Source organism: Galleria mellonella, unplaced genomic scaffold (genome assembly GCF_026898425.1).
Source record: "Galleria mellonella isolate WM207_F2 unplaced genomic scaffold, CSIRO_AGI_GalMel_v1 utg109, whole genome shotgun sequence".
NCBI lineage: Eukaryota > Metazoa > Arthropoda > Insecta > Lepidoptera > Pyralidae > Galleria > Galleria mellonella.
The window spans coordinates 733,539-760,135 of NW_026441972.1; the positions used below are offsets into that span (position 1 = coordinate 733,539).

Sequence of the window (26,597 nt, forward strand, 5' to 3'; positions counted from 1 at the left end):
CGCCCCCTTGTAGCCACTGCAGGCCTAAAGGGGGGCGGTAAGAGACTCAGAAAAAAATGGGGAGGTTGTGTAGAGGCTCGGGGGGTGATTTGTAATTTGAAGTAATAGTGGTTTTTAAGTAGGTGAAAAAATGGGGTCGCTAAAAATTAATTTATTCTCAAAGTGGGCAGTAGAAAAAATAAGTTTGGAACCTCTGATCTAAGTATATCTAAGTATCTCAATATCAGTATCTCGGTAGCTAGTGATTTGTATTCTATATCTAAATCAAAAGGAAAATTGCATGATTGTCCAATAACACGATGATAAAGCCTTCAAGACAGTAATGCAATGATAGTTCCTAGATAAATCCGGTCCAATCCATAACGACCAGTTAGCTGTGGAAATGTGGGAAGCCAGTTTGATGGCGGTGCCTTGACCTAGGATAACTTTCGCTGACCTGTGACTAGGTTGTGAGAGGAATAACTTTCCTCGCCCCGTGAACCTTGGATGCGCCGTCGATAGTGAAAATGCATTATGCACGTTTACAAACCTGCTCTAGACTTCCTCTCAGTGTGTGTGAAGATTGTCAATTATTGTTTCAATCTTCAATAAATAAGTTTAGTAAATTCTTTCGAGTTATTTTTACCAGCTAACAATATTATATTACATATATACATACATATCTGTCACGTCTGTCTCCCATTAGGGTAGGCAGAAACAATAGAACGCCAATTGCTTCTTTTCAAACACGCTCGCTGGTTATGGGTACTTTTAATTTGGCCCTTCTTCAGTATGTCAGTATGTTTATTAAGGGTGGTCCCTACCGACATCTTCATTCATTCTTACTTGATAAATCTTTTTCGTAATTTTTATTTCCAAATGACCAAATCAACGCAACATTCCCTTTTTGACATATGACACAACGCAACATTCCCTATTTGATATTATAGATCATTGGTAGGGAATCCATCCTCACACCCTAGAACCAGAATAGGCACGCACAGTAGAGGAGCTTTCTCATGCAAACAATTAGGTTATGGAATCTTCCTACCAAGGTTTTCTCTAGAGATATATTTTCATAGAGTTCTTCAAAAAGGACGTATTAAGGTTTTACAATGGTCGGCTAAGCGCGCGTGGTATACCTGGGGTTACAGGCGTCCATAAATTATTATAACCCAGTTTACCATCAGACAGGCCATATGTTTATTGCTAACGTACCATACCATACCATATTAGCCGCTAACTGTCCACTACTGGACATAGGTTATTCCCATAAGGACGGGTTTGCGGTAGTTGCCACGTTTTATCATTTATGAAAAATTTATTGTTCGAATACTGTTAAATTTACTCCAGTGGGTTGATCGCATAGCTCGAAGAACTAACAACCGATAAAGAAGAAAGGTTCGTAAGTGACCCCATACGGGCAAACTTAGTGTTAGACGATCCCCTACTGGATAGAGTAGCGAGCTCAAATGCATAGCATGGAGTTAGTAGATGCAGGTGGCTCGGGACCGTTCTTTATGGCAGTCTATGGGGCAGGCTTATGTTCAGCAGTGGACGGATAATGGCTGATATTATGATGATGATAAACTTCAATTATTTTCTATACCTTCTAATACAATAAAGCGAAAGATTTTGTTTGTTTGAATGCATTAATCTCCGGAACTACCAGTCGGATTTAAAAAATCTTTTTTTCATTTCATAGCTTATTTTTTTAATTAAAATTTTTCTGTTTAACATCACGGTATGACCACGAGCGACGTTGTGTGATACAGGTAGTTTAGTTTACATTCGCGTTCAACAAATCTAAGATTAGTTATGAAAGAACACGTTCACCTTATCACAAATACGTGCAAGAGATCTGTTCATGCAACGTCAACAAGGAAATACGTCGGATGCACACATTTTGTATGTCACCTCCATGTAAATCTATAAGGAAGTGCAGCTTTTCTGTGAATGCAGATATATTTCCTACTCACGATTGGTCTTGCGAGAGACAGTAGAGCAGCACAGACAGGAGACATTAGTAGTCCTACAAAAGGTATTGTGGAATTAGTTGAAATTAGCTAAATATATCGCGACTTTAACCACGTGATTTAGTAAATATGTAAATATGTACTAATTATTATTATTATTATATCAGCCGTTAATTGTCCACTGCTGGACATAGATCTCTCTCATGAGAGTGATGTTGGCAATAATTGCCATTATTGGCAGACGGGTTGGCAACTGCAGTTAGGCTTTCAGAGATATTTTAAGAGGAACGTTTTTTTTTAATGGGTGATAATGGAATGGTACTCCGCCTGCGCTATCGATATATGCAGGCGGGACACCAGTGGAAGATGATAGGTGACTATGAAAGCAGGTCAGTTAGCCCATCGTGACGAATTCCACTACGATTAACCACGATGTTTTCCAGGGCGAATCGCATGGAGGTCGACTTGACAGGGTGTATTGCTAGCAATGGGTCAATTAGACCCCATTACTAACAATTCCTTTTCCCCACAGGGACGCTGATGTCTACCCTTCGATCACTAAGTATCCATCAGTCGTATCTTATGACACCCACGGTATAGGAAGGGACTTATGTATTTAGTTAGAATACTAAATTTTATTTAAATCTGTTCAGTAGTTTTTGAGTGAAAGAGTAACAAATATTCATGCATCCATCTGCTCATCTGTCCATGCATTCTTACAAATTTTTTTGCAATATTACTAGGAGTCTAAACCTGTAAATATTTTCACATTTATCCGTGTATTTTCTTCTTCTTCTTATGCTTATAATTAATATTATAGACAGATAGATAGATAGATAGATAAATGGATAGATAGATAGATAAATGGATAGATAGATATATGAACAGATAGATAGATTTTTTATTACCAACAACAGTAATAACAATTATAAATGTGTAAATCTGTTAATTCGTTTCGTATCATTAATATATCAGCCGTCTGTGAGTTTTGCTGGAAGTTGCCACGCTTGGCAGGCAGATTGGCAACTGCAGTTGGGCTTTGGTGATATTTTAAGAGAAACGCTGCTTGCCATTCTTCGACCATTAAGTTCCCTTAGTCGCCTCTTACGACACCCGCGGGAAAGCTCTACCTTAATACCATCTAAATTTAAGCGAAATTGTGGAAGCGAAATAGCTTATTTTCCTTTCATCGAAGCTGAATCGATTGCTTTTGTCACGATTGACTTTCATCCAATTAGGTAAACGATCTCAAGGAGATATACATTTTGTATTTACCGTATTGTTAGGTTTCCTGGTAAAATGCAGTATACCTGTCTATTAGTACGACTAGTTACTAGTTTTTTGCCATAAAACGGTCTTTGTACACGTAGATTTCAATATTAGGAGACCAATTAAATAATAATTCAAGAATACTGTGATTGATTTTTCTTATTTCATGAACTAAGAATGGCTAACAAGCTGACGGCCCACCTGATGGAAAGTGGTAACCGTCGCCTATAGACATGAGCAGTACCATGGACATAACAGAGTATAAAAAGCGACAAAAAAACCATTTATTTGCTGATAATAGGAGCCGTCTCAGCTGTTGCTATATATGCACACATCCAGCGAGATGTATCTATTTAGTGTTGATTATCAGGCGGCTCCTTAACTCGTTTAGCTTTAGTATTCGTGCGGGTCGCTAATACCCATTTTTCGGATGGGAGATTCAATACATTGATCACAAAATAATAAAAAAAAAAAAACTATAACCAAAATAAAAAAAAAGGATAAACTCTGAATAAAAATTATCACGATCGACAGTGGCAGTATTATTATAAAAACTATTAAAAAAAAAAAACAAAAGTGACACGTCCGTTTCTCAATTTGTATTTTGAATTTAGAATTAGCATTCTTTGGAATCAACTACCAGCAGCAGTATTTCCGAACCGATACGACAACATAACCTTCAAGAAAAGAGCATATTCCTTTTTTAAAGGCCGACAGCACACCTGCAATATCTTTAGTGTTGTGGGTGATCATGGGCGGCGGTAGTCACTTACCATCACGTGAAGGTCATGCTAGTTTGCCCCCTGTGTTATAGATAGATAGATAATTTATTTGCATTACTTACTTACAGCACACAAATTACAACATACATATACAAAAAAAAAGCGAGATAACATAAATGATAAAACAAAAATACATAAAATTAAATACAATTTTCGTTTGTGAGTGTGCCATAGCAATCCAAAATGGCCACAACTCAGTTTATTGCTTCGCCCTCAAAAGAGCAAAGCACTGATATTGTGTTGCGGCCAAAGGGAATAGGGTAACAATAAAACAATACTACCAGATTATCCGTACAGTAAAAAGATAGATATACAATAAACAGACAGATACGACAGTTTATCTAGCAGACAAATGGAACATAGAGGTAACTTGCTGGAATGTCTAACTTTTGCCTCTCAATTAAGAATTTTTGTAAATTAATTTTGAAACTGGACTTAGTGGCTATCAGTTTTATATAAAAAAAGTTAAGTTTATATTATATTATATTGTTTTATATTATAAAAAAGTTAAGTTTATATTATATTGTTTTATATTATAAGAAAAAGTTAAGTTTATATTATATTGTTTTATATTATAAGAAAAAGTTAAGTTTATATTATATTATATTGTTTTATATTATAAAAAAAGCTAAGTTTATTTTTGCAAGTAATTAGGGCATATTAGAATATGGAGTACATATTCTAGTTACGTTTATTGCAAACAATTATTTTAATACTCTCACGCGTTATGCAAAGTTTGCGGGGTCGATTCGCTCGCGCCATTGTGTTAACTGACACCATGTTTTTAACACTAACATAAATATTATACGGTCGTAAAGTTTAATTGTGAGCTGATAATATCTGAAATAGAGGAAATGCTACTAGATAATATCGAGTGGGAATCGAACCTGCGCCTGCGCAACGTTTGACAAGGTCTTTAACTTACGCAGTGATTATTTGTAGCGGATACCCCACGGGTTTGCTCGTGAATTAGTTTTTTTTATACAACTTAGAATGGCAAACAAGCTGACGGCCCACTTGATGAAAAGTGGTAACCGTCGCTTACCACAGTACCATGGGCATAACAGAGTATACTGTTTCGCCCATGATACCCTCCATGTGTTGCCATTGGACTCAGGAACCTTTCTGCCCCATTGGTTGTCGGTTCTACAAGCTATGTGACCAGTCCATTGGCACTACAGCTTGCTTATCCTTCGGGTTATGTCCATGAAACAGAACTGCCGGGGGGGGGGGGGATTGTTAGTAATGGAGATTGAGAATCCCATTGCTAGCAATATACCCAACCAGGTCGACCTCCTCGCGGTTCCCCCTGGAAACTATTATGGTTAATTCCTGAAGAATTCATTATGATGGGCTAACTGGCCTGTTTTCATTCTCATCTATCACCCTTCACTGGTGCTCCGCCAGCGCATCCCGTTAGCGCAGGCGAGGTTACCATATCATTTTCGCCCATCAAAAAAAAAACAGAACGGTCGGTAGTAATAGTGGCAGGCAATCTTCGGGTATTGGTAGTTACATACATACAGAGAAATTAGAGGAATAGAAAGACGAAAGAAGAATAGAAGAATAGTGGTAGAGGAATTAAAAAAAAATCTGATCGAATAACCAGTAAACTGTTTCTTACTCTGGAAGCAACGCGAATTCCTATCGTTTGAAAAAGAATCTCCAATATCTCCATTTCCTACAAATTTAAATTTTTTTCAGCCATCATCCGTTCACTGCTGGACATAATTATAATAATATATTCCAATTATAATAATAATAATTAAAATATATGTTTTTTGTCTTTTTTTCTCTTCTATCTTTTTGCTTTTTATTTGTACACTTTTTTCCGTCGTAGGTATTTTTTTGTTTTTTTTTTATTGTTATCTGCTATCATTAGAATTGACTTGCTATCAATGGAATTATTATTATATACTATATCTATGTATATATATGTATATGTATTATCATCATCTTCCTATTCTTATCCCATGTATTATTTGTGGTCGGCGTAATGATTTTAACCATATTACAAAAAGATTTGGCTTTTAGTTTTACGACCGGTCGCCTGCCTGACGTCAACCCTCTATGGGAAATGTATATGTATTATATCCCAAAGGTTGAATCCGCCTTTTGTACCATATTTTTATTTGTTCAATAAAGTTATTTAAATTAATGAATATTTAAAGTAAACACTCCAATTTAATTTGTATTTTTTATTAGTAAATGCACCGCCTACTTAATTCTCTATTTGCCTCATGGTTGACTGGTAGAGAACGCCGTTAGCTGTTAAATCCATCACATATACACTTACTTATATAATGGGGCATTGAGTATAAATAAATATCGACTCAGAATCGGCGAAGAAATTGCTTAACTTAACTACAAAAAAAAAAAAATCTTTTGGTAGTTAAAACATTACTATAATGGTAACCCGGTCTCGTCATACATCATCAATCATACATATAACTTTTTGTATTTCTACACTTCGCCTAGTTACGGTCTAATTTACCTACTTGAAATACAATGAGTTATGTGATGGTGTCAAGAAAAAAATCATCTCTCACGCCCATTATTTCAAATTGATCGTATTGTACTTTTATTGTATTGTTGAAATGAGTTCAATATTCATAATTATATATTATATCTTGTCTAACTATAGCATAAGTATCTCTTTTGGGGGGTTTTACCAGTAGTTGCCACGCTTGGCAGACGTGTTGGCAACCGCAGTTAGGCTTTGGAGATGTTTTAAGAGGGACGCTGCTGTCCATCCGTCGCCGTCCCTTAGTCTTAGTTAATGGGAACTGGACGATGTCTATTTTGTTCTGGACGATGTTTTACCGATTTCAAAAAGAAGGTTTTCTTTTTATGTTTGTTAGGTACCTGATAATTCCGTCAGATCTAAACCGATTTGGATTTTATTTATGCAACTTAGAATAGCAAACAAGCTGACAGCTCACCTGATAGAAAGTTGTAACATGAGCAGTACCATGGACATAATAGAGTATACTGTTTCGTCCAATATACTCCCCATGCGTTGGCAATCTTGAGGACTCAGGTGTTATTCCTCTGCACCCTATAAATTCACTGTCATATCCCACCCTTCAAACCGAAACACAGCCATGCAAACACAACTGCTTCACGGTAGAAACACGAATGGGACAGAGGTACCCAAGCAATCGACTTTTGTACAAAGTCTCCCTCTGGTATATATCTTTTTTTATTTGAAAGGATGTAATATATAATTAGTTATACAGAAAATTTATTAAAATCTGTTTCAGAAGTTTTGTTTTTAAATCAACATAACTGGTTTTGTCATAACTGGATTTTTTTGGCACACAATTTTCAATTTAATAGGAACAATAGAATCCAGAATAATAATTTCTAGAATTTTTGTCTTATTGTCAGACTATATGTCTGTACCGGTGTAACGTAAAATCTATTAAACTATTTAAACTAGTTACTAGCTAGCTATCCGGCCCGGTTTCGCATGAATAGATAGAATATTCTCTATCAGTTAACCCAATGGTTAGCTGGTAGAGAATGCCATATGGCATTAAGCTCGCCACTTGTATAAAGTTTTATTGTGCTATCAAGAATAAATAAATAAATATTCGAAAATAATATAAGTTATTTTTTGATAATGCGGCTTTTTTAATTGGTTTAGTAGTTTTTAAGTTTATCTTTTACAAACTAACAAACAAATAAATCTTTCCTCTTTATTAATATACGAGTATGTAACAGTGCAACGACCAGCTGTAAAAATTGTCGACGATCCCAAGCTTGCAAGCGGTATCCAACCCTTAAGTTTTAAGAGAGAGTTTGTCTCACTCTGCGTTATAACCGCTTGTATAACGGATTGTGCTCAGAGGAATTGTTCAATATGATGCATACGGCCACTTTCTACCATCGTACGGCTCGCCATCGACAGGAAGTTCACCACCATACCTTAGAGCCGGAATGATTGCGTACAGTGCGATTTGAGAGATATTTCCTTCTACAAACGCTCAGGGAATGGAATGAGCTGCCTGTCGCGATTTTTCCAAGAGACTACAGCATGAAGTTCTTAAAAGAAGTAAAGAGATTTCTTCAGGCTCGTCATTGCGCGCGTAATGCCCATGGTATTGCAAATGTTCATAGACTACGGCAACCGCTAACCATCAGGCGAGCTGTAAGCTTGTTTGCCACCTCAAAAAAAGAGTATGCAAAAAAAGTATACATTAGTACAGATACGTGTAAGCCGACGATGACCAAGTTAGAATTGAGTACACTTAACTGCAAATTACGTGTGAATTTGTTTAACATTAAACAACACTTAAGCAAAACTACATAATTCAATGAAACTGACGCAACTAATATTTTGTATGTAATATGTATGGATTTGAAAGTGTAAATCACTTTCATTTCTACGACGGCACACGGAAGTTTACGACCTTTAACACTTAGAGTACGCAGACGTACATACATTATATAATGGGTATGGTCGTTGGTGCCTACTTCGCATAGAGTTATTTGGGTTTCGGTCGTTACTTGGTGTACTCTTATTGTGTATTGTTGTTGACCTGCGTATAATTTTAATCTGTGACAATTATGTCACAGATTAAAATTTTTAATCGACTTTGTAAAAGGTTGTATTTTTTTTTTATGTTTATTACCGTCATAACTCCATCAGTTGTGAACCGATTTGGAAAAATATTTTTTCTATCTGAAAACATATAGTTACAGATTAGCCCTACAAAGATTTTAATAAAATCTAAATCAGTAGTTTAGTTTTTAAAATAAGATAACTGCGGGTCTACCATGAAATGAAATTCCGAAATGTCGGACACAATTTCGTGTTTTTGTTTATACCAAAAATCGGATCAATAAATGGAGTTTAACATTTCGTTCGTCATACATCCTATCATAAAAGTCCAAAGGAACAATATTTTAACATTATTAATATTTCCAAACGGCATGTATTATGTAATTTTAAGATCAAATTTGTGCTTCGTTTGGCTCTGAAATTTCGGAAAACATTTCATGGTAGGCCCTCTGGTTTTAAGTCGGTTTATTGTGGAACTCAATTTAATTATCAAGTCGTTTCGTTCGCAATAGTACTCACTAGGGGTGGGTAATATATAGTAATTCAATATCTATATATTCTACTTATAATATCTTGTCCCAGACAACGAATATGTAAAATATCTGTTATCCAATATTTAATATCGAAATTAAGAAGCCGATCGAAATGAATATAGATATTCGACCGGTATGTGCGATATCGAAATAGGTGATGATGACCTTTTTAACTACTGATGTCCAGAAGAACTCAATATATAGATATTGGAACGATACTAATATTACTCGTGCCTAGTACTAACAGCTGTAAAATGTAGGTGTTTGAGAGAGGACTGTTCTTTGCTATATTACTGGATAGCAATACACATATTGCCCGCTGCCCACAAACGCCCACACATATTAAACCTTAGTTGTTTATTGCTGCTAAAAATGGTTAAGAAATTAATTATATACATACATCACACACAGCACACACACACACACGCGCGCGTGTGTGTGTGTGTGTGTGTGTGTGTGTGTGTGTGTGTGTGTGTGTGTGTGTGTGTGTGTGTGTGTGTGTGTGTGTTATTATTATTATTATTTATGGGTTTGTAGTAAAATTTAATTAATTTATTTATTGAATTCTTTATTGCTCTAGAAACATAAAAATAAACAATGACAATTGTATAATTCAAGTGAAATACAGTAACATAAATACAGATTGAAATATATACACATAAAGGTACAAAAGGCAGCGTTATCGCTAGGGCAATCTCTTACAGACAACCTTTGGTTAAAGGAGAACAGATAGAAATGGGCAGGTGGCGCAAGAGTGAATTAATAATTTAATTTAAAAGTTAATTTTTAAAAGGACAAGTTTCATCTATAATTGAAACCGACTTCAAAAAGAACTGATCAAGTGTTCTTACTATGCTTATAAGGTACTAGCTTTACCTGCGACTTCGTTCATGTGAATTAAATGTAGAACAATAAATTTGGTGTAATATTAAATTAAAATTTTAGAAATGCGAAAAGATACTTCAAAGTCGACTTTAGTATTTTTATTTTGTGACTTTGTTACCACGCGTTTATTAATATTAATAATATTGCATTGTACGCCGGTTTCTCTCCCTGGGGCCCTAAACCCCGGTCGACTGTGCTTCTGCTAAGTTTATTTCACAATAAATGTTACAAACATCTTTAAACATAGGTTTTTTTATGCCACTGAGGTGGCAAACAAGCATACGGCCCACCTAATGGTAAGCGGTTACCGTAGCCTATGAACGCCTGCAATACCAAAGGTATTACGCGCGCATTGCCGACCCTGAAGAAACCTCTTTACCACCCTTTTGAAGAACCCCATGCTGTAATCTCTTGGGAAAACCTCAGCAGGGAGCTCATTCTATAACCTGAGTGTTCGTGGGAGGAAACATCTCTGAAACTGCGTTGTACGCGATCATTTAGGCTGTAGGGTATGAGGGTGAACTCCCTGTCTATGGCGAGATGTACAATGATAGAAAGTGGCCGTGGGCATCATATTGAATAATTCCTTTGAGCATAATCCATTGTACAAGCGGTAGAACATAAGTGAAACCCTGCTTCCTAAATAGGTAAATCCTGTACTTTAGGATAAGCAGTGCTTTTCCCTATATGGTTATTAATAATATAAGCCTTTATTCAGACAAAATTTTTTTTATAACAAATTATTTATTTAATTGCTGTTATCTGCTTACTTATTAGCAAAGGCCTCCTCCAACTGCCTCCAATGGTCTCTATTGCTAGCAATTCTTGTCCAAGTTCCACCTGCTTCAACCCTAATGTCATCTACCCATCTTCTACGTGGTCTTCCTCTTCTCCTTTTTTTGTCTTTTGTATACCAAAACATTATCATTTTACTCCATTTATATTTATATGTTTATTAGTTGAACTTTAATTAATAAAAATATATCTCGATGACGATTCATAATACATATACTATAAGTCACTGACCTGTTGCATGCTCCAACACTATAGTAGTGTAACCCAAAAAACAGTGAAAATAAATATAGCGTCTTCACTTTTAGTATGATAATCTTTAAATTGCAGCAATTTGAAAGTGAAAGGGCATCAGTTTAGTTAATTATACGCCTAACATGTTACGGTAAATGGTATTTTAACAGTTATATATATATATATATATATATATATATATATATAAATATAAGAATAAATATAAATTAAAGAATGATAATGAATCATCACCTACACATGACAAGTAAAACATCCAATTATTTCAATCGTTAATTGTATGCGGTGGACACGTGTCATTGCTGATATGTATGTATGTATGTATGTATGAGAGAACTGCGAATGTATGATGGACGCGTAATATGACTGATAGGTGAAGGCCGTTATTTAAAGTATCTGTACCAGTAACGAATTGCTGCAGCGTCTTTGTGAAGGAAACCATCCTGCCAATTACAAAGGTTGTATCGTATATAAAGAACTGTCTAATATCAAAATACCTGAACATACAAACCAGATTCAACTATCAGGCCAAATCAGACCGTCATTTAGTTTCTAATTAATTTCACTGTTTTATACAACTTGGAATGTGAGGAAAGTTAACAGACAGACAGAATATACTGTGACACATACATATATTTTGCGTGTTGATATTCATGAGGACTAGGGTATTATGATTAACGGAGTAGGGATGGGTAATATATCTATACACTGGAGGTCTAGCATGAAATAAAATTACGAATATTTCGGACCCAATTTCGTGTTTTCGTTCATACAGAAATCTTCTCAGTAAATGGAGCCTTAACATTTCGTTCATCATAAATCCTATCATAAAAGTCCACTGGAATGATATTTTAATGTATTTAATATTTTTCAACGGTAGGTATTATGTAATTTGAACATCAAATTTCTGTTTCGTTCGGACGCGAAATTTCGGAAAACATTTCATGGTAGGCCCTCTGGTCCTGGTATATAGATAACGGATCGGTATCCATATATATTATACAACTTAGAATGGCAAACAATCTGACGGCCCAACTGATGGAAAGTGGTAACCGTCGCCTATGGACATGAGCAGTACTATGGACATAACAGAGTATACTGTTTCGCCCATGATACTTCCCATACGTTGCCATTCCTGAGAACTCAGGTGTTAATCCTCTGTACCCAGTAAATTCACGCCATATCCCACCCTTCAAACCGAAACACAGCCATGCAAACAACTGCTTCACGGTTGAAACACGAATGGGTCAGAGGTACCCAAGCAATGGTTCTGGGTTTGATCCCGAATAATAAGATGTCTTTTTGTAGTAATCTGGCTGTCATCTGTACATAATAATCTATGTTTTGTATTGTATATCCATTAGTTTTCTAGTAACCATAGTGTAAATTTATACATTCTTTGAAAACCACCTATTCCGAAGTCGGTAAAGAATAACAACTATTACCACACGCCCATCTCATCATCGTGACTCATCTGTCAACGCGGAACACCATAAAATTAGACTAGGCATTCTACATCGGGGCGAATGAGGTCTCTCGATTAGTGTCTATTATGCAATTCGATCGATATATCGATACAATAGAATCGATTTAGTAATACTCATCACTATTCGCGATTCGGTCACGAGTTATTTTATTTAATAATTATGTTAATAATAGAGGAAGTGTATTTAGAAATATATGTTATATATGTTATAAATATATGTTTGTTTTCGTAAGTCTAGAAAACTAGAGTAGTGAGTTGTCAATAATATATATGTACATACCAGAGGGAGACTTTGTACAAAAGTCGATTGCTTGGGTACCTCTGTCCCATTCGTGTTTCAACCGTGAAGCAGTTGTGTTTGTATGTTTCGGTTTGAAGGGTGGGATACGGCGTGAATTTACTGGGTACAGAGGAATAACACATGAGTCCTCAGGAATGGCAACGCATGGGGGGTATCATGAGCGAAACAGTATACTCTGTCCATGGTACTGTTCATGTCTATATGCGACGGTTACCACTTTCCATCAGGTGGGCCGTCAGCTTGTTTGCCATTCTAAGATGTATAAAAAAAAAATAGAAAACTAATGGATATACAATACAAAACATAGATTATTATGTACATATGATAACCAGATTACTATAAACAGATATCGCATTATGTGGGATCGATTCCAGAACCAGAAGGTAAATTTATAAAAATAAAGTACATATATTGTTAATCCTGCATCTAGTAGAGATTGTTAGTATTTTTTTTTAATGTTTCAGCCGTTAACTGTCCATTGTTGGACATAAGCTTTCCTCATAAGGATAGTTTTGCCAGTAGTTGTCACGCTTGGCAGGCGTTTTTTTTTTGATAGATGAAAATGATATAGTAACCTCGCCTGCGCTAATGGTATACGCTGGCAGGGCACCAGTGAAAGGTGACCGATGAAAATGAAAACAGGCCAATTAGTCCATCATGATGAATTCATCAGGAGTTAACCATGATAGTTTCCAGGGAGAACCGCGAGGTGGTCGACCTGGTTGGGTATATTGCTAGCAATGGGATTCTCAGTCTCCATTACTAACAATCCCTTTCCCCCCAAGATGACAACCTCAGTTAGGCTTTAGTGATGTCTAAAGAGAGATGCAGCTGCCCATCTATCGATTAAGTTCTCTCACTTACCTCTTCTGATATTGGTCTATATCCAGCAGTCGATATATACATGCTGAAACGATGATGATGATATTTTAGAGCACAGATAGATTATTAATTTTACATACGTCTAACGACTTCGATTCCAGCCTGCAAATTTTGTAACCTTACCCTGATTGAGTAAACTTTTGTACTGAACTGAAACTGAGACCAGACCTAGACAATACCCCATTACAACAAATCTGATTGAATTAGTTGACAAAACATCAATTACATAACGGTTCATTGTACCATCGGCATACATTGATGTGCTTTATGTAATGTATATAGGTCTGTGAGTCTGATGTACTGTACAGACGGGCGGTCGAAACGAAATTGAATATTTTTCTTAACACATTTTTCATAAAAATTCTTTTGTTTGCAAGTTATATTTAATAAATTATGTAGAGATATGAATATTTTATTTACTTTGATTTTTTTTATACAACTTAGAATGGCAAACAATCTGACGGTCCACCTGATGGAAAGTGGTAACCATCGCCTATAGACATGAGCAGTACCATGGACATAACAGAGTATACTGTTTCGCCCATGACACCCCCCATGCGTTGCCATTCCTGAGGACTCAGGTGTTATTCCTCTGTACCCTGTAAATTCACGCCATATCCAACCCTTCAAACCGAAACACAGCCATGCAAACACAACAGCTTTATGGTTGAAACACGAATGGGACAGAGGTATCCAAGCAATCGACTTTTGTACAAAGTCTCCCTCTGGTATGCATTTATGTGGGAAATTATGAGGATTTTTATGTGTCAGTCACATGTGACTGACAAAGCGGTCAATGTGTAAAAAAATAAGAACGTGTTCAATATAAAATTATTATTTATTTATTTACTAGCTTTCTTTAGAAATGTCATACGAGTGAATTTTGTACTAATAAAATTGATAATTTATAGTATGATAATCCAGGACAGAATGTCCTACAGTCGTTATACAAGGAGACCTGACCCCAAATAGAGCTGAGATTAAGGGTTGGAAGAAGAAAAAGAGATAGACCACTTATAGATGACGTATCTAGATAAAGTATGCCCCAGATTTTTATTTAGATATTCAATAATACAACTGTAATAATTTTTTTCAATTTTGTACAGTAGTTTTTAAGTGATATCGAAACAAATATACAGTTAGAGAAACAAACATTTTAGCTTTTATTGTCCTTATTCTGACACTTTATGTATCTCCTACGCAGTACATATTTATTTATTTTATTTATTTATTTACACTTTATTGCACCAAGTAAAAAGAGTCATATTGTTGACATATTATTACATAAATAATATAAGATTTTAATATAAACTGTTACATTTCGTTTACAGTTTTAAGCGACTCGCAATAGAAGGAGGCTCTCGATTTGTTTAAACTTTTTTGCGGTCACGTTACGTGATTAAGTCATCAATTCTGAGTCAACTTTTACAATTATTTTTGTAATCTATACGATCTACTCCCACATTGGTCTCAAAAATTTAGAAGTTACTCATAAATGAAATAGGCGAAATGTGGGCGCATTGAGTGTAACATGGACCATTACGATTGACTTCATTATGCTTTCTAAATTTAAAATCTGTTATTTCTAAAGAATATTTCAAAACTAAATAAACGTATCTATGAATCAATTCCTTTAGTGTCGATGGGTTATAGTGTTTACTTGCCATCAGGTAAGCCGCATGCTCGTTTGCCAGTTATTCACATAAAAAAAATATTAAGGGTTAATCGATGTATTTGTTACGAAATAAAAAATAGTGAAATTATTTTGTAACGGTTTAAGTAGTTTTTTTTTATAAAGTAAAAGTGAGTAAGATATAAATTTTTAGTACAATATTTTTGCTTTACCTTATTCCAGTCTGAAAGGTTATTTATAAAACAACATGAAAAGTGATTTCAAAAATGTTATTAAGACGATGGTAGATATAATACTTATAAATTACTCTCGATTGACAAAAAATATATTTCTCTCTCGTTCCAACCGCTTTTAAAACGCCCGTCTGTTTTCAACCGGCATTTCATTACATCAGAGGTCATTTCAAAAACCTTATTAAAACAATGGTACGTACTTACTCACAGTCGGTGTTCAATTTGAGGTTGTAACATAGAAAGATATCTCGTATCTCTAGTCGTATCTCAAACGATGCGACCGACTTTGTGATGTTTTAATAGATGGTTGATAAGCATCAGGTTATTAGGGCAGTGTTTTTTTTTTAATGAGTGACGACGGAATGGTAACCCCGTTTGTGGAATAATATACGCTGGCGAAGCACTAGCAAGGGATGATAGGTGAGGATGAGAGCAGGTCAGTTAGCTTGTCTGAGGAATTGTTTGAAATGATGCTCACAGCCGCCTTGATATTAAATGGTCACGTACCGTGCGGTTTCAGAGAAATTTTCTCCCACGAACGCTCAGGCCGTAAAATGAGCTGAGAAACTACAGTATGTATGTATGTATTTGTATATGTGTTAGTATATATATATATATATATATATATATATATATATATATATATATATATATATATATATATATATATATATATATATATATATATGATACCCCCCATGCGTTGCCATTCCTGAGGACTCAGATGTTATTCCGGGGGGGGGGGGGGTATCATGGGCGAAACGGTATACTCTGTTATGTCCATGGTACAGCTCATGTCTATAGGCGACGGTTACCACTTTCCATCTGGTGGGCAGTCAGCTTGTTTGCCATTCTAAGTTAAGTAAAGTACTCCTCTCCATCCAAAGGTTGCCTGGAAGAGATCGCTCTAAGCAATAAAGCCGCCCATAGTTTTCTCATTGTGATTATTTCTTGTAATTGTTTATATTTATAATAAGTTTATTATTGTAATCTTTTGGAGGAAACAATAAAGAGTATCTATCTACGAGGTTCGTCAAAAAGGGTATATTAATGTTTCTTCAGGGTCGGTAACGTGCACGTGACACCCCTAGTATTGCAGGCGTCCATAGGTCACAGTGACCGTTTACCATCAGACGGGCTGTATGCTTGTTTACCACATTTGTGGTATAAAAATTTTTTTAGAGAGATTGTTTCAAAATCGATGTGCTTTTGAAACAAATATATGTAAGTGGATTCACTATATTTAGCGCATACTTACTATAATAGCCCTCTCACGAGTTCTTAATACTAAAATGTATGTTCTTGTGTAGTACGCAATCGGAAACAAAACTAAACATACATAACGGTTACATCTCAGGTTTATTTGTAATTTTGTTAGTAACACTAATGGGGAAAAATTGCCATTGTGAAATAAGCATAATGTAACATAGACCCATAAAGCATTCATCTGAGCGTAGAGTAGTTATAATCTTTTTTTTTATTGTAATATGTCATAATGACAGATGAATAACATTTATCTGACGCATATTGTTTTTAAACGAAAGAAATTTGACTTAATTGGTTTTTAGGACGTTTGTTCCGTTATGGAACAGGCTAAGGTCGGAGACCTTGCTGCCTAACTTAATTAGTTTGCTACTGTCATACATATTTAATTATTAATTAGTAAATTACTCTCAACACAAATAAATAGTTTTATCAGTCTAGTAAGTAAATCGATTAAAATCCTTCAGATTAAATTTAGAACATTATATTCAAACAAAAAAAAATGTATAGTGAAGTAATGAATTTAAAAAAAAAAATTATATTGGTAGCCAAATAATATCCAAAACTATACCAAATATTAATCCGATAGCATCAGTTTATATATATATTTTTTTTATACCACTGAGGTGGCAAACAAGCATACGGCCCACCTGATAGTAAGTGGTTACCGATTATATATATATATATATATATATATATATATATATATATATATATATATATATATATATATATATATATATATATATATATATATACAATACCTACTTGTACAACAATACTATTCTATTTGTACACTTGTACAAATAGACTAACTATTACCCTAAGGTTGTCTTGAAAAGATTGCTCTCAGCAATAAGACCGTCTCACTGTACTTATACAATTGTATCGTTGCGTTTATAAATTGTCTTGTTTATTTCCTATATTGTATAATGCAAATAAAGTATACTCATTCATTTATTCATATTTTAACGCTAAGTCTCTGCGGATATTAGTACTGGCTAAGGTTTAAACATTGCACAGTAACAATCAGACGCATGAATAGATGGACAGGCAAAGCTGTACCATAAGAGTTCTTATGTATCTTTTGTCATAAAGCACTCAGTTGGAACGTTTTAGTAAAAGCGTTTCTATTGAGATGCCCTATCTAGAAGTGTTTAATCTAAGAGTTTAAATATCTTGTCACACGCACCATACTACAACGTGCGGAGTATAGTAATATTACTAATAATAGATCAATCATAGATAATTTTAACAACAAGTACTGTTGAACGACCGTGGGTTCCTGTTAATTTGCCAACTTAATCTCATAACAGCTGTAGATTCTTATCAATTTGCCAATTTAACAATCAAATTTGAGGTTCAAACGTCGTTTATAAATTTAAGGTGAAGTTTGCAAAGTGGTTGCGTAAAACGTCTCACGTTACACGTTATTGTGCATTGTGGTAGCTGGTTCGATTCTCAGGCATTTGATTTATCATCGGTGCTGCGTATGCGCAACAATAGTGCTTATCTTTGACACGAGATGCTAATTGTACCTTGAAATTACGATGGGGGGGGGGGGGTCAGTTTAATTTTGCAAATGTTTAACATTAATTAATGGATTTATTTTCCATGGAGTGGTTTTTTTTATACAACTTAGAATGGCAAACAAGCTGACGGACGGCCTACCTGATGGAAAGTGGTAACCGTCGCCTATAGACATGAGCAGTACCATTGACATAACAGAGTATACTGTTTCGCCCATGATACCCCCCATGAGTTGCCATTCCTGAGGACTCAGGTGTTATTCCACTGTACCCAGTAAATTTATGCCATATCCCACCCTTCAAACCGAAACACAGCCATGCAAACACAACTGCTTCACGGTAGAAACACGAATGGGACAGAGGTACCCAAGCAATTGACTTTTGTACAAAGTCTTCCTCTGGTCTTACTTAGTCTTACTCGCCGTATAAAAGTGGCGGGTCAGGTAGGGAACCCCACTACCCGGGCTTCAACTCCGCAGATCACAGCCTCTAGGCCACTGGGTATTAACCGACATAGTATTTGTTTTTATATCGGTGTGACATCATTCTAATTCTAGTCTTTTCATCTAAATTAAACATTTCTGTCTTCCATAGATGGCGCGGTGGTGCGCTAGCGTTGTGCTTCTAACGCTGGTGGTGTGCGCGAGCGCAGCCGACACGCAGTCTAGATTCCGTAAGTAGTTCAATATATAATAAATCATAGTTTTAACTTTTTTTTTTCGCGTAAACGAGGGACTTTAATGTCTGGAGGGGACGACAAAATTCCCAACTGATACAGTTGTGAATTTGCACGTGTATTTTATACAATATAATTTTATATTTATTATTTTGACGGATAAAAAAGAACTTCGACATTAGTTCCTCGTTTGTGTGTACCTTTTATTAAAACAAATTCAGTGACATATTTAAAAATTAACGGCAAATTAAACTTTAACTTGAAACACTAAGTTTCATTTTTATTTATTTTTTATTTTATTTATTATATATTTTTTTTATTGAGACTAGTTATTATATTTACACGTTTTATATAATTGATGAAAATGAGAAAGGGAATAATTTAATTCATATTATATTAATTATTTTGTATAGTGCATGATGTAACCTTTAATTAGGTAAATGCATGTAATATTACAGAAAAGCCATAAAATACTGGTAATAAATAATTTCATCATCATAATTCGTAATATTTATCAATTCATTCATATTGGTAAAGAGATTTAACAAATTATATTACATAATTATATTTAATGCAATAAAACATTTATAACAGTTAAAAATATATGTAAATTATATTTTAACACTTACATGCTAGTTAGACTTTCATTTATTATTAATCTATAAATAAACTTGTTAAAATTAATATAATTATATTTATACATGTATTATCGGTGTTAAATTTATTATATTATAATAAAAAAATTGTTTTAACTGTTGAAAATATTTAATTTATATTGTTTAATTTATAAATTATTAGTAATTATATTAAACATTAACATGAAATATATTGTAATTTACGAAATTTATATTACAAGATTTATATTTTTGTTTCACTCGAAATTGGTATATGTATACATGTTACGACGATTCATTTTTGATTGAACACAAAAATATAATTATACATATATATTCTTACAGAACCACGCAAGCCTAGAAATAGGAATGGTACGTACACTTAGTGTCAACAAAATATGCAATGCCTATGCAATCTCGTGCAAATAACGTTGACTAACTTGTTTTATATTGATTCTTCACGCTTATATTATTGGTCATATTTAGTTGTTTACATTTCTAAATAACAAATAAATTAATCTGTTTAAATTTCGAGGTTGTGTTTACATTTCGTTTACATAATTTACGGGTTAACATTAATAAATAAATATATTAAAATGCATTTTGTGAAAATTTATTTTGTGAATGTCATTTAAATATTTATAAAATTGTTTTGTAAAATATTGGGCTTTTGCAAAGTAATTGAATTCATGAGGAAAGCTAAACTTATTAATCTTATATATTATATATATTTATATATATAATTTGATATACTATAATTAACTAAATATGACAACAATATCTATACACGTGTCAATAGTACACTATACTACACTATATTCACTTACTTTAAAAGGTAAAATATATTTAGTTTAAATCATAAATACATACTTATGTATTATTTTTATATTATAACAAATAGAAGCCTTAATGCGATAGTCTTTAGAAGTATCAGCTTGAGGTACAATAGCTGGTACAGTGTATTCTGTGACAGCCATGGCATTGTATTTATTATTTATTTATTTGTATAGGCGATCGTTCTTTATTAAATGAACTGGCAATAAAAAAAAAAATGTTCTAAAATAATTATTATTAGTTACATTTATTAAATAATCTACAAAGAATAATCAATTATAAACATATGACTGGTTTTTTCACTATATATGTTATATTTGTATTTAAAAAACGGAATAATATTTTTTATTAAATATACATTTATGTTCTATTTTTATTTAATTTTTTTAATTTATTCTAAAATCATCATTGCCATAAAAAACATAATGCCCATACATAGATTTATAAAGTCATTAATACATTATTTATGAATAAATTATGTACATATATTTTGCCTTGTTTGCACTGTATTTAAATTATGCACGTAATATATCTTCTGTACAGTCAACGACAAAATCTTAAAAATCTCGAGCAAAAATAACTCTTCCATTTTTGAAAATTTCACACTGATAAGAATTGGAAGAAGAATTCTTATCAGCGTATTTCATCATTAATCCAAGTGACAACGGCAGACCCGCTCTTTGCCATGTTGGATTCTAATATGTCCGGGGGAGAGTGGGTTACTTGGAGGAGCATGTTGATTGTTACGTTTATTACTATAGGAACAGTCAATAAATAATCTTATTAGGTATTATAGCTGGAAATATGTAAGTACAGTGAACACTCTATATAAGCAACATTCTTTATATTTTATTTATTTATTTATTTATTCTTGATTGCACAATAAAACTTTGTACAAATGGCGAGCTTAATGCCATATGGCATTCTCTACCAGCTAACCATTGGGTAAAAACAGAAAGCGTATGAAGGGCAGATGTGGTGAAAAATATGTGACAATTATAGTAACACATCAAGGCAATACACAATATAAATATAATATATACATAAGAAATGCACATATAATACATAAACATTAATATATCTAATACATATGAAATATATATACATACATATATATATTATACATATACATACATCAAAACAACTATAAGCATTATGAGATATAATAACTAATATATATTCTACTCAGCTTAGTTAATAAGAGAAATAAGTAAAAATAGATAAAAAAAATAAAATAATTCTAGACTGTAAGTATTTTTATACTCTTTTTTTTTCCGTATAAGCAACTTTTCCCAATAAGATTTTTTTTATTGAAATTGGTTTAAATGAGTTGCTTATATAGAGCGTCCACTGTATATATATATTATATATATACAAATTTAAAGCATATAAAGGCGGGCAACGCACAAGCAATTCCTCTCGTGTTGCAGGCATTCATGTAGCCGTTTTCTATCAGGTGGACCGTCTGCTCGTTTGCCTCCTTAATAATAAATTTATATATATAATTATATATATACATTAGTAATAAGAATATATATAAAAAAATTTGTCCGACTGTACATAATGTAAATATATACGGATGGGTATCACATATATTGCAGACATGTCTAGATAGTGTTATCCGTAATATTCCAAACGTTTATACGTCACATAGATCATATGATCACATACCTTGGTATCTCTATTTGGTTTGGTACAAGTCATAAGCGTACATAGTGATACTGGAAATTGGAATAATAACAATTCTTTTAAGATAGTATACATCATTGTCTTGGCTTTTCCCGTTTATTTGGAGTCGGTGCAGTATGTCTTTTTCTTCCGTAAATCCCTGTCAACTGTCATTTCCGGATTCACTCCTCTTTTATGCATATCATCTTTCACAAAAGACGGACGTTATATACAAAAGTCGATTTTGATACCTCTGTCCCATTCGTGTTTCAACCGTAAAGCAGTTGTGTTTGCATGGCTGTGTTTCGGTTTGAATGGGATATCGAATTGTTGCGTACAGAAAAATAACACCTGAGTCCTCAGGAATGGCAACGCATGGGGGATATCATGAGCGAAACAGTATACTTTGTTATGTCCATGGTACTGCTCATGTCTATAGGCGACAGTTACCACTATCCATCAGGTGAGCCGTCAGCTTGTTTGCCATTCTAAGTTGTATAAAACTATAAAACAAAACGGACTATATCTACTTTTTCTTCAGTTGTTTCCTTCCTTTACATCCATCCACTCCCATACTTAACATTTTCTTTTATAACATGGCTCTCATTTCTGATCATGACATCACCATACGAAGCCATTTCATTACCGATTATTATTTTAAGAGAGTATTTTATCATTAAAGAGAGAGAGAGAGAGAAATTGAAAATTTTGACCAAAAATACGTAGGTCAAAAACTCAAAAGCTTCAATCAATTGTCTTGAAATTTGGTACACATACATTTTGTTTGTTTAATTGTATAGCTTTATTTATTGGATATAAGGTTATAAATAAAATAACAAGATAAATGTACATAGAATTTTACTGTGCATTAAAGTTTAAATAAATAAAGAAAAAAATATGCAATAATATATATAATAATTAATAATAATAATTAATAATAAGGATAATAGTGTTTAGGATAGAAAAGGATATAGACTAATTTTTATCTCATTCAATCCATACAAAATGTAATATCTCCGTTAAATGGATAAAGTCGCAAATATATATATATATATATATATATATATATATATATATATATATATATATATACATACATACATACATATCTGTTACGCCTCCCTCTCATTAGGCATTAGTAGGCAGAATGCGTCGATTCAAACAAACCTCTTTTGCTTCTTCTTTTTAATAAATATGTATATAAATTATTAGTAGTACTATATTCGAGTACTCTAACACTTCCCTAAGGTTGACTGCGAGAGAATGCTTTTAGCAGTAAGTCCGTCTTGTACACATACATGTACTAATAAATAAATAATGATGACGTAATAATGATGATGATTTTACCAGAGGGAGACTTTGTACAAAAGTCAATTACTTGAGTACCTCTATCCTATTCGCGTTTCTATTGTCAAGCAATTGTGTTTGCATGGCTGTGTTTTTGTTTGAAGGGTGGGATATAGCGTGAACCGTATAGCGTCAGGTGGGCCGTCAGCTTGTTTGCCATTCTAAGTTGTATAAAAAAAAAACGTTTTAATTGTTTCCATTCGAGAGAATAACGAGTTTTGGAGTTATTGTATTTCTCTAAACGCGATTCGCTTGTATCTTAAACACATAATATATGCAACCGCCACACAATCGTTTAAAAATTTCATAAGCCTCGTTAAATATTGAAATTTATTCTCATTTTTAATTACACCTTTCACTTATTTGTGTTTTCTAAACAAATAGTGATATTATGTAAAAATAACTGATCAATTACATAGTTCAATGCAAAGCAATGCATTAAACTATGTATAATAATTTGTACCAATCAATAAAATGTAGTACAAAAGTCACTCTAAACTAGTATTATTTTATTGTGACATAATTAATGACTGTTTAGTAATGGTAATATCTAATTTATGACATAATTAATGACTATTTAGCAATCGCAGCTATATGTAATTTTTTAAATAATAATAAATCCAAGATATTATTATTTGCTCTTAATTTACGAGTATTATGTATGTACCCTAAATAATAAAATATCAAATTTTAGAAAATAAAAATCGAATAAATGTAAAATTGCTCAGTATCAATAGAGGAAAATGTGAGAAAATTGAAAATTCACTCTTCCTCTTTGTTTTATATAGACATTTTTTATTCAAATTTTTAACTTTACTGTACAATATTTTGAACTTTTTATTTCATACAAAACTTATTCAGACAATTATGAATACAATAAAAAAAGAACTAGCCAAATAGGTAACGTCGTTCCAAAACAAATGCATTTACATATATTTCCTTTATTTATTTAATTTATTTATATGCTTTTGTACCAGAGGGAGACTTTGTACAAAAATCGATTGCTTGGGTACCTCTGTCCCATTCGTGTTTTTACCGTGAAGCAGTTGTGTTTGCATGGCTGTGTTTCGGTTTGAAGGGTGGGCTTTGGCGTGAATTTACAGGCTACAGAGGAATAACATCTGAGTCCTCAGGAATGGCAACGCATGGGGGTTATCATGGGCGAAACAGTATACTCTGTCATGTCCATGGTACTGCTCATGTCTATAGGCGACGGTTACCACTTTCCATCAGGTGGGTCGTTAGCTTGTTTGCCATTCTAAGTTGTATAAAAAAAAACATTCATTTATAATATAGATATTAGGTTATAATAAAAATGTACACAGGCGGACTTATCCCTTAAAGGGATTTCTTACAGTCAGCCCTAAGAATCCGAAAGGAGAAAGTATTTTTTGTAAATTTGTATATAAACCATAATATGTATTTGAAAATTGACTTTTATTTGTCTAGACATAGATTATATAATCAATAAAACTGTAGAATTTAAATTTTAATAGGGTTGCCCATTATTATAAAATGATTTCACATTACCATTGAACTTTAACTATTGGATATACTTGATAGTCATCGCCATCAATGCTTAAAAGTGGAAAAGTGGGTCAAGTTCAAACCAACAAAGTAAGTCTATTGGTGACAAAATTTACAGTTTGCTTTGTTGCATAAACCGTTCGTATATAGTTTTTATATTAACATTACAAAACAAACATGTGAAAGGTCAGCCTACTGTTGATTCTATTATATCATCCTGATGATATGCCGAGGTCCTGTCGAGAGACCCTCAATATTAAATTCTTCGAAAATAGTATAGAAATACAATTTATAAACACGTATCTGTGCCCACGATTTTGTCTGTATGATGGAGATAAAAAAGCAACTTATTTCCTTTTTAATGCTATATACTATAAAAATCTATTGTATTTTGTTATTATTGATTGAGCAGTTTAGGGTGTTGTTTTTTTTTATACAACTTAGAATGGCAAACAAGCTGACGGCCCACCTGATGGTAAGTGCTAACCGTCGCCTATAGACATGAGCAGTACCGTGGACATAGCAGAGTATACTGTTTCGCCCATGATACCCCCCATGCGTTGCCATTCCTGAGGACTCAGGTGTCATTCCTCTGTACCCTGTAAATTCATGCCATATCCCACCCTTCAAACCGAAACACAACTATGCAAACACAATCGCTTCACGGTAGAAACACGAATAGGACAGAGCTGCCCAAGCAAACGACTTTTGTACAAAGTCTCCCTCTGGTGAAAGTATTTGTTAACTTAACTAATTATTATACCATGCATTATAAAATCTAATACATCATATCAGCCGTCAATTGTCCACTGTTGAACATAGTCCTACCCCTTAGGGGGTGTTGCCAGTCGCTACGCTTGGCAAGCGGGTTGGTAACCGTAGTCAGGCTTTGGTAATGTTTCAAGGGAGACGCTGCTGCCCATTCTTCGACAATTTAAATTCCCTTAGTCGTCTCTTACGAGACTAACGGAAAAGGAAGAGGTGGCATGTTCTATGCCGGGACCACACGGCAAAATCATTACTTTATTTAATTTTTAATTTATTTATTTAAGTTTTAAGTGCAATTTTTGTATATAAATTTATAATACAAATTCACTTATAGAGGGATAAGTCGGGTTGTTAAACACTCTGCATTTATAAAGTCAATATCTCGTATATCTCCTATAGTCGATATAATATATACGTAAATTATTAATCTAAAATTTGACCAATATTCACAAACATACAACATTACTATCTTTACGTTTGTATATACGGGGTTTAAGGGATAGGTTAGAACAATTTTTTCCAATTTCCAAACAATGAATTCAGACCATTGTTCTAAACTGAAAATTAAAATTCTTTCCGGAAAATATCATTATTTTTTTCATTTAAAATAATGTAATCATCATAATAAGTGCTAATATATATATAAAAAAAATATTTTATAGTGATATACAATTAAATAAAAAAAAAAACAGCAATGTAATATTCGTATTAAAATTCTACTGCGATGCGCGGAATCAGGTGTAAGGTCAACGCCACAAACGTACGACACTATGGTACCTACGAAGAAGCGTCATTGACCGG

The 26,597-nt window shown here is 33.6% G+C and overlaps 1 protein-coding gene across 4 annotated transcripts in view; it reads left to right on the forward strand.

The window, feature by feature from the left end:
- The window catches only part of LOC113511271 (uncharacterized), a 46,103-nt gene that overhangs the window by 12,877 nt on the left and 6,629 nt on the right, over nt 1-26,597 (forward strand). For 2 of the 4 annotated variants that reach the window (XM_052892383.1, XM_031912092.2), the window contains exons 2-3: nt 18,957-19,035; nt 19,998-20,024. In XM_052892383.1, coding sequence (XP_052748343.1) covers nt 18,957-19,035; nt 19,998-20,024 — 106 coding nt within the window. The remainder of the gene's footprint in view (nt 1-18,956; nt 19,036-19,997; nt 20,025-26,597) is intronic. The other 2 variants (XM_026894888.3, XM_052892400.1) reach the window with 1 other exon arrangement.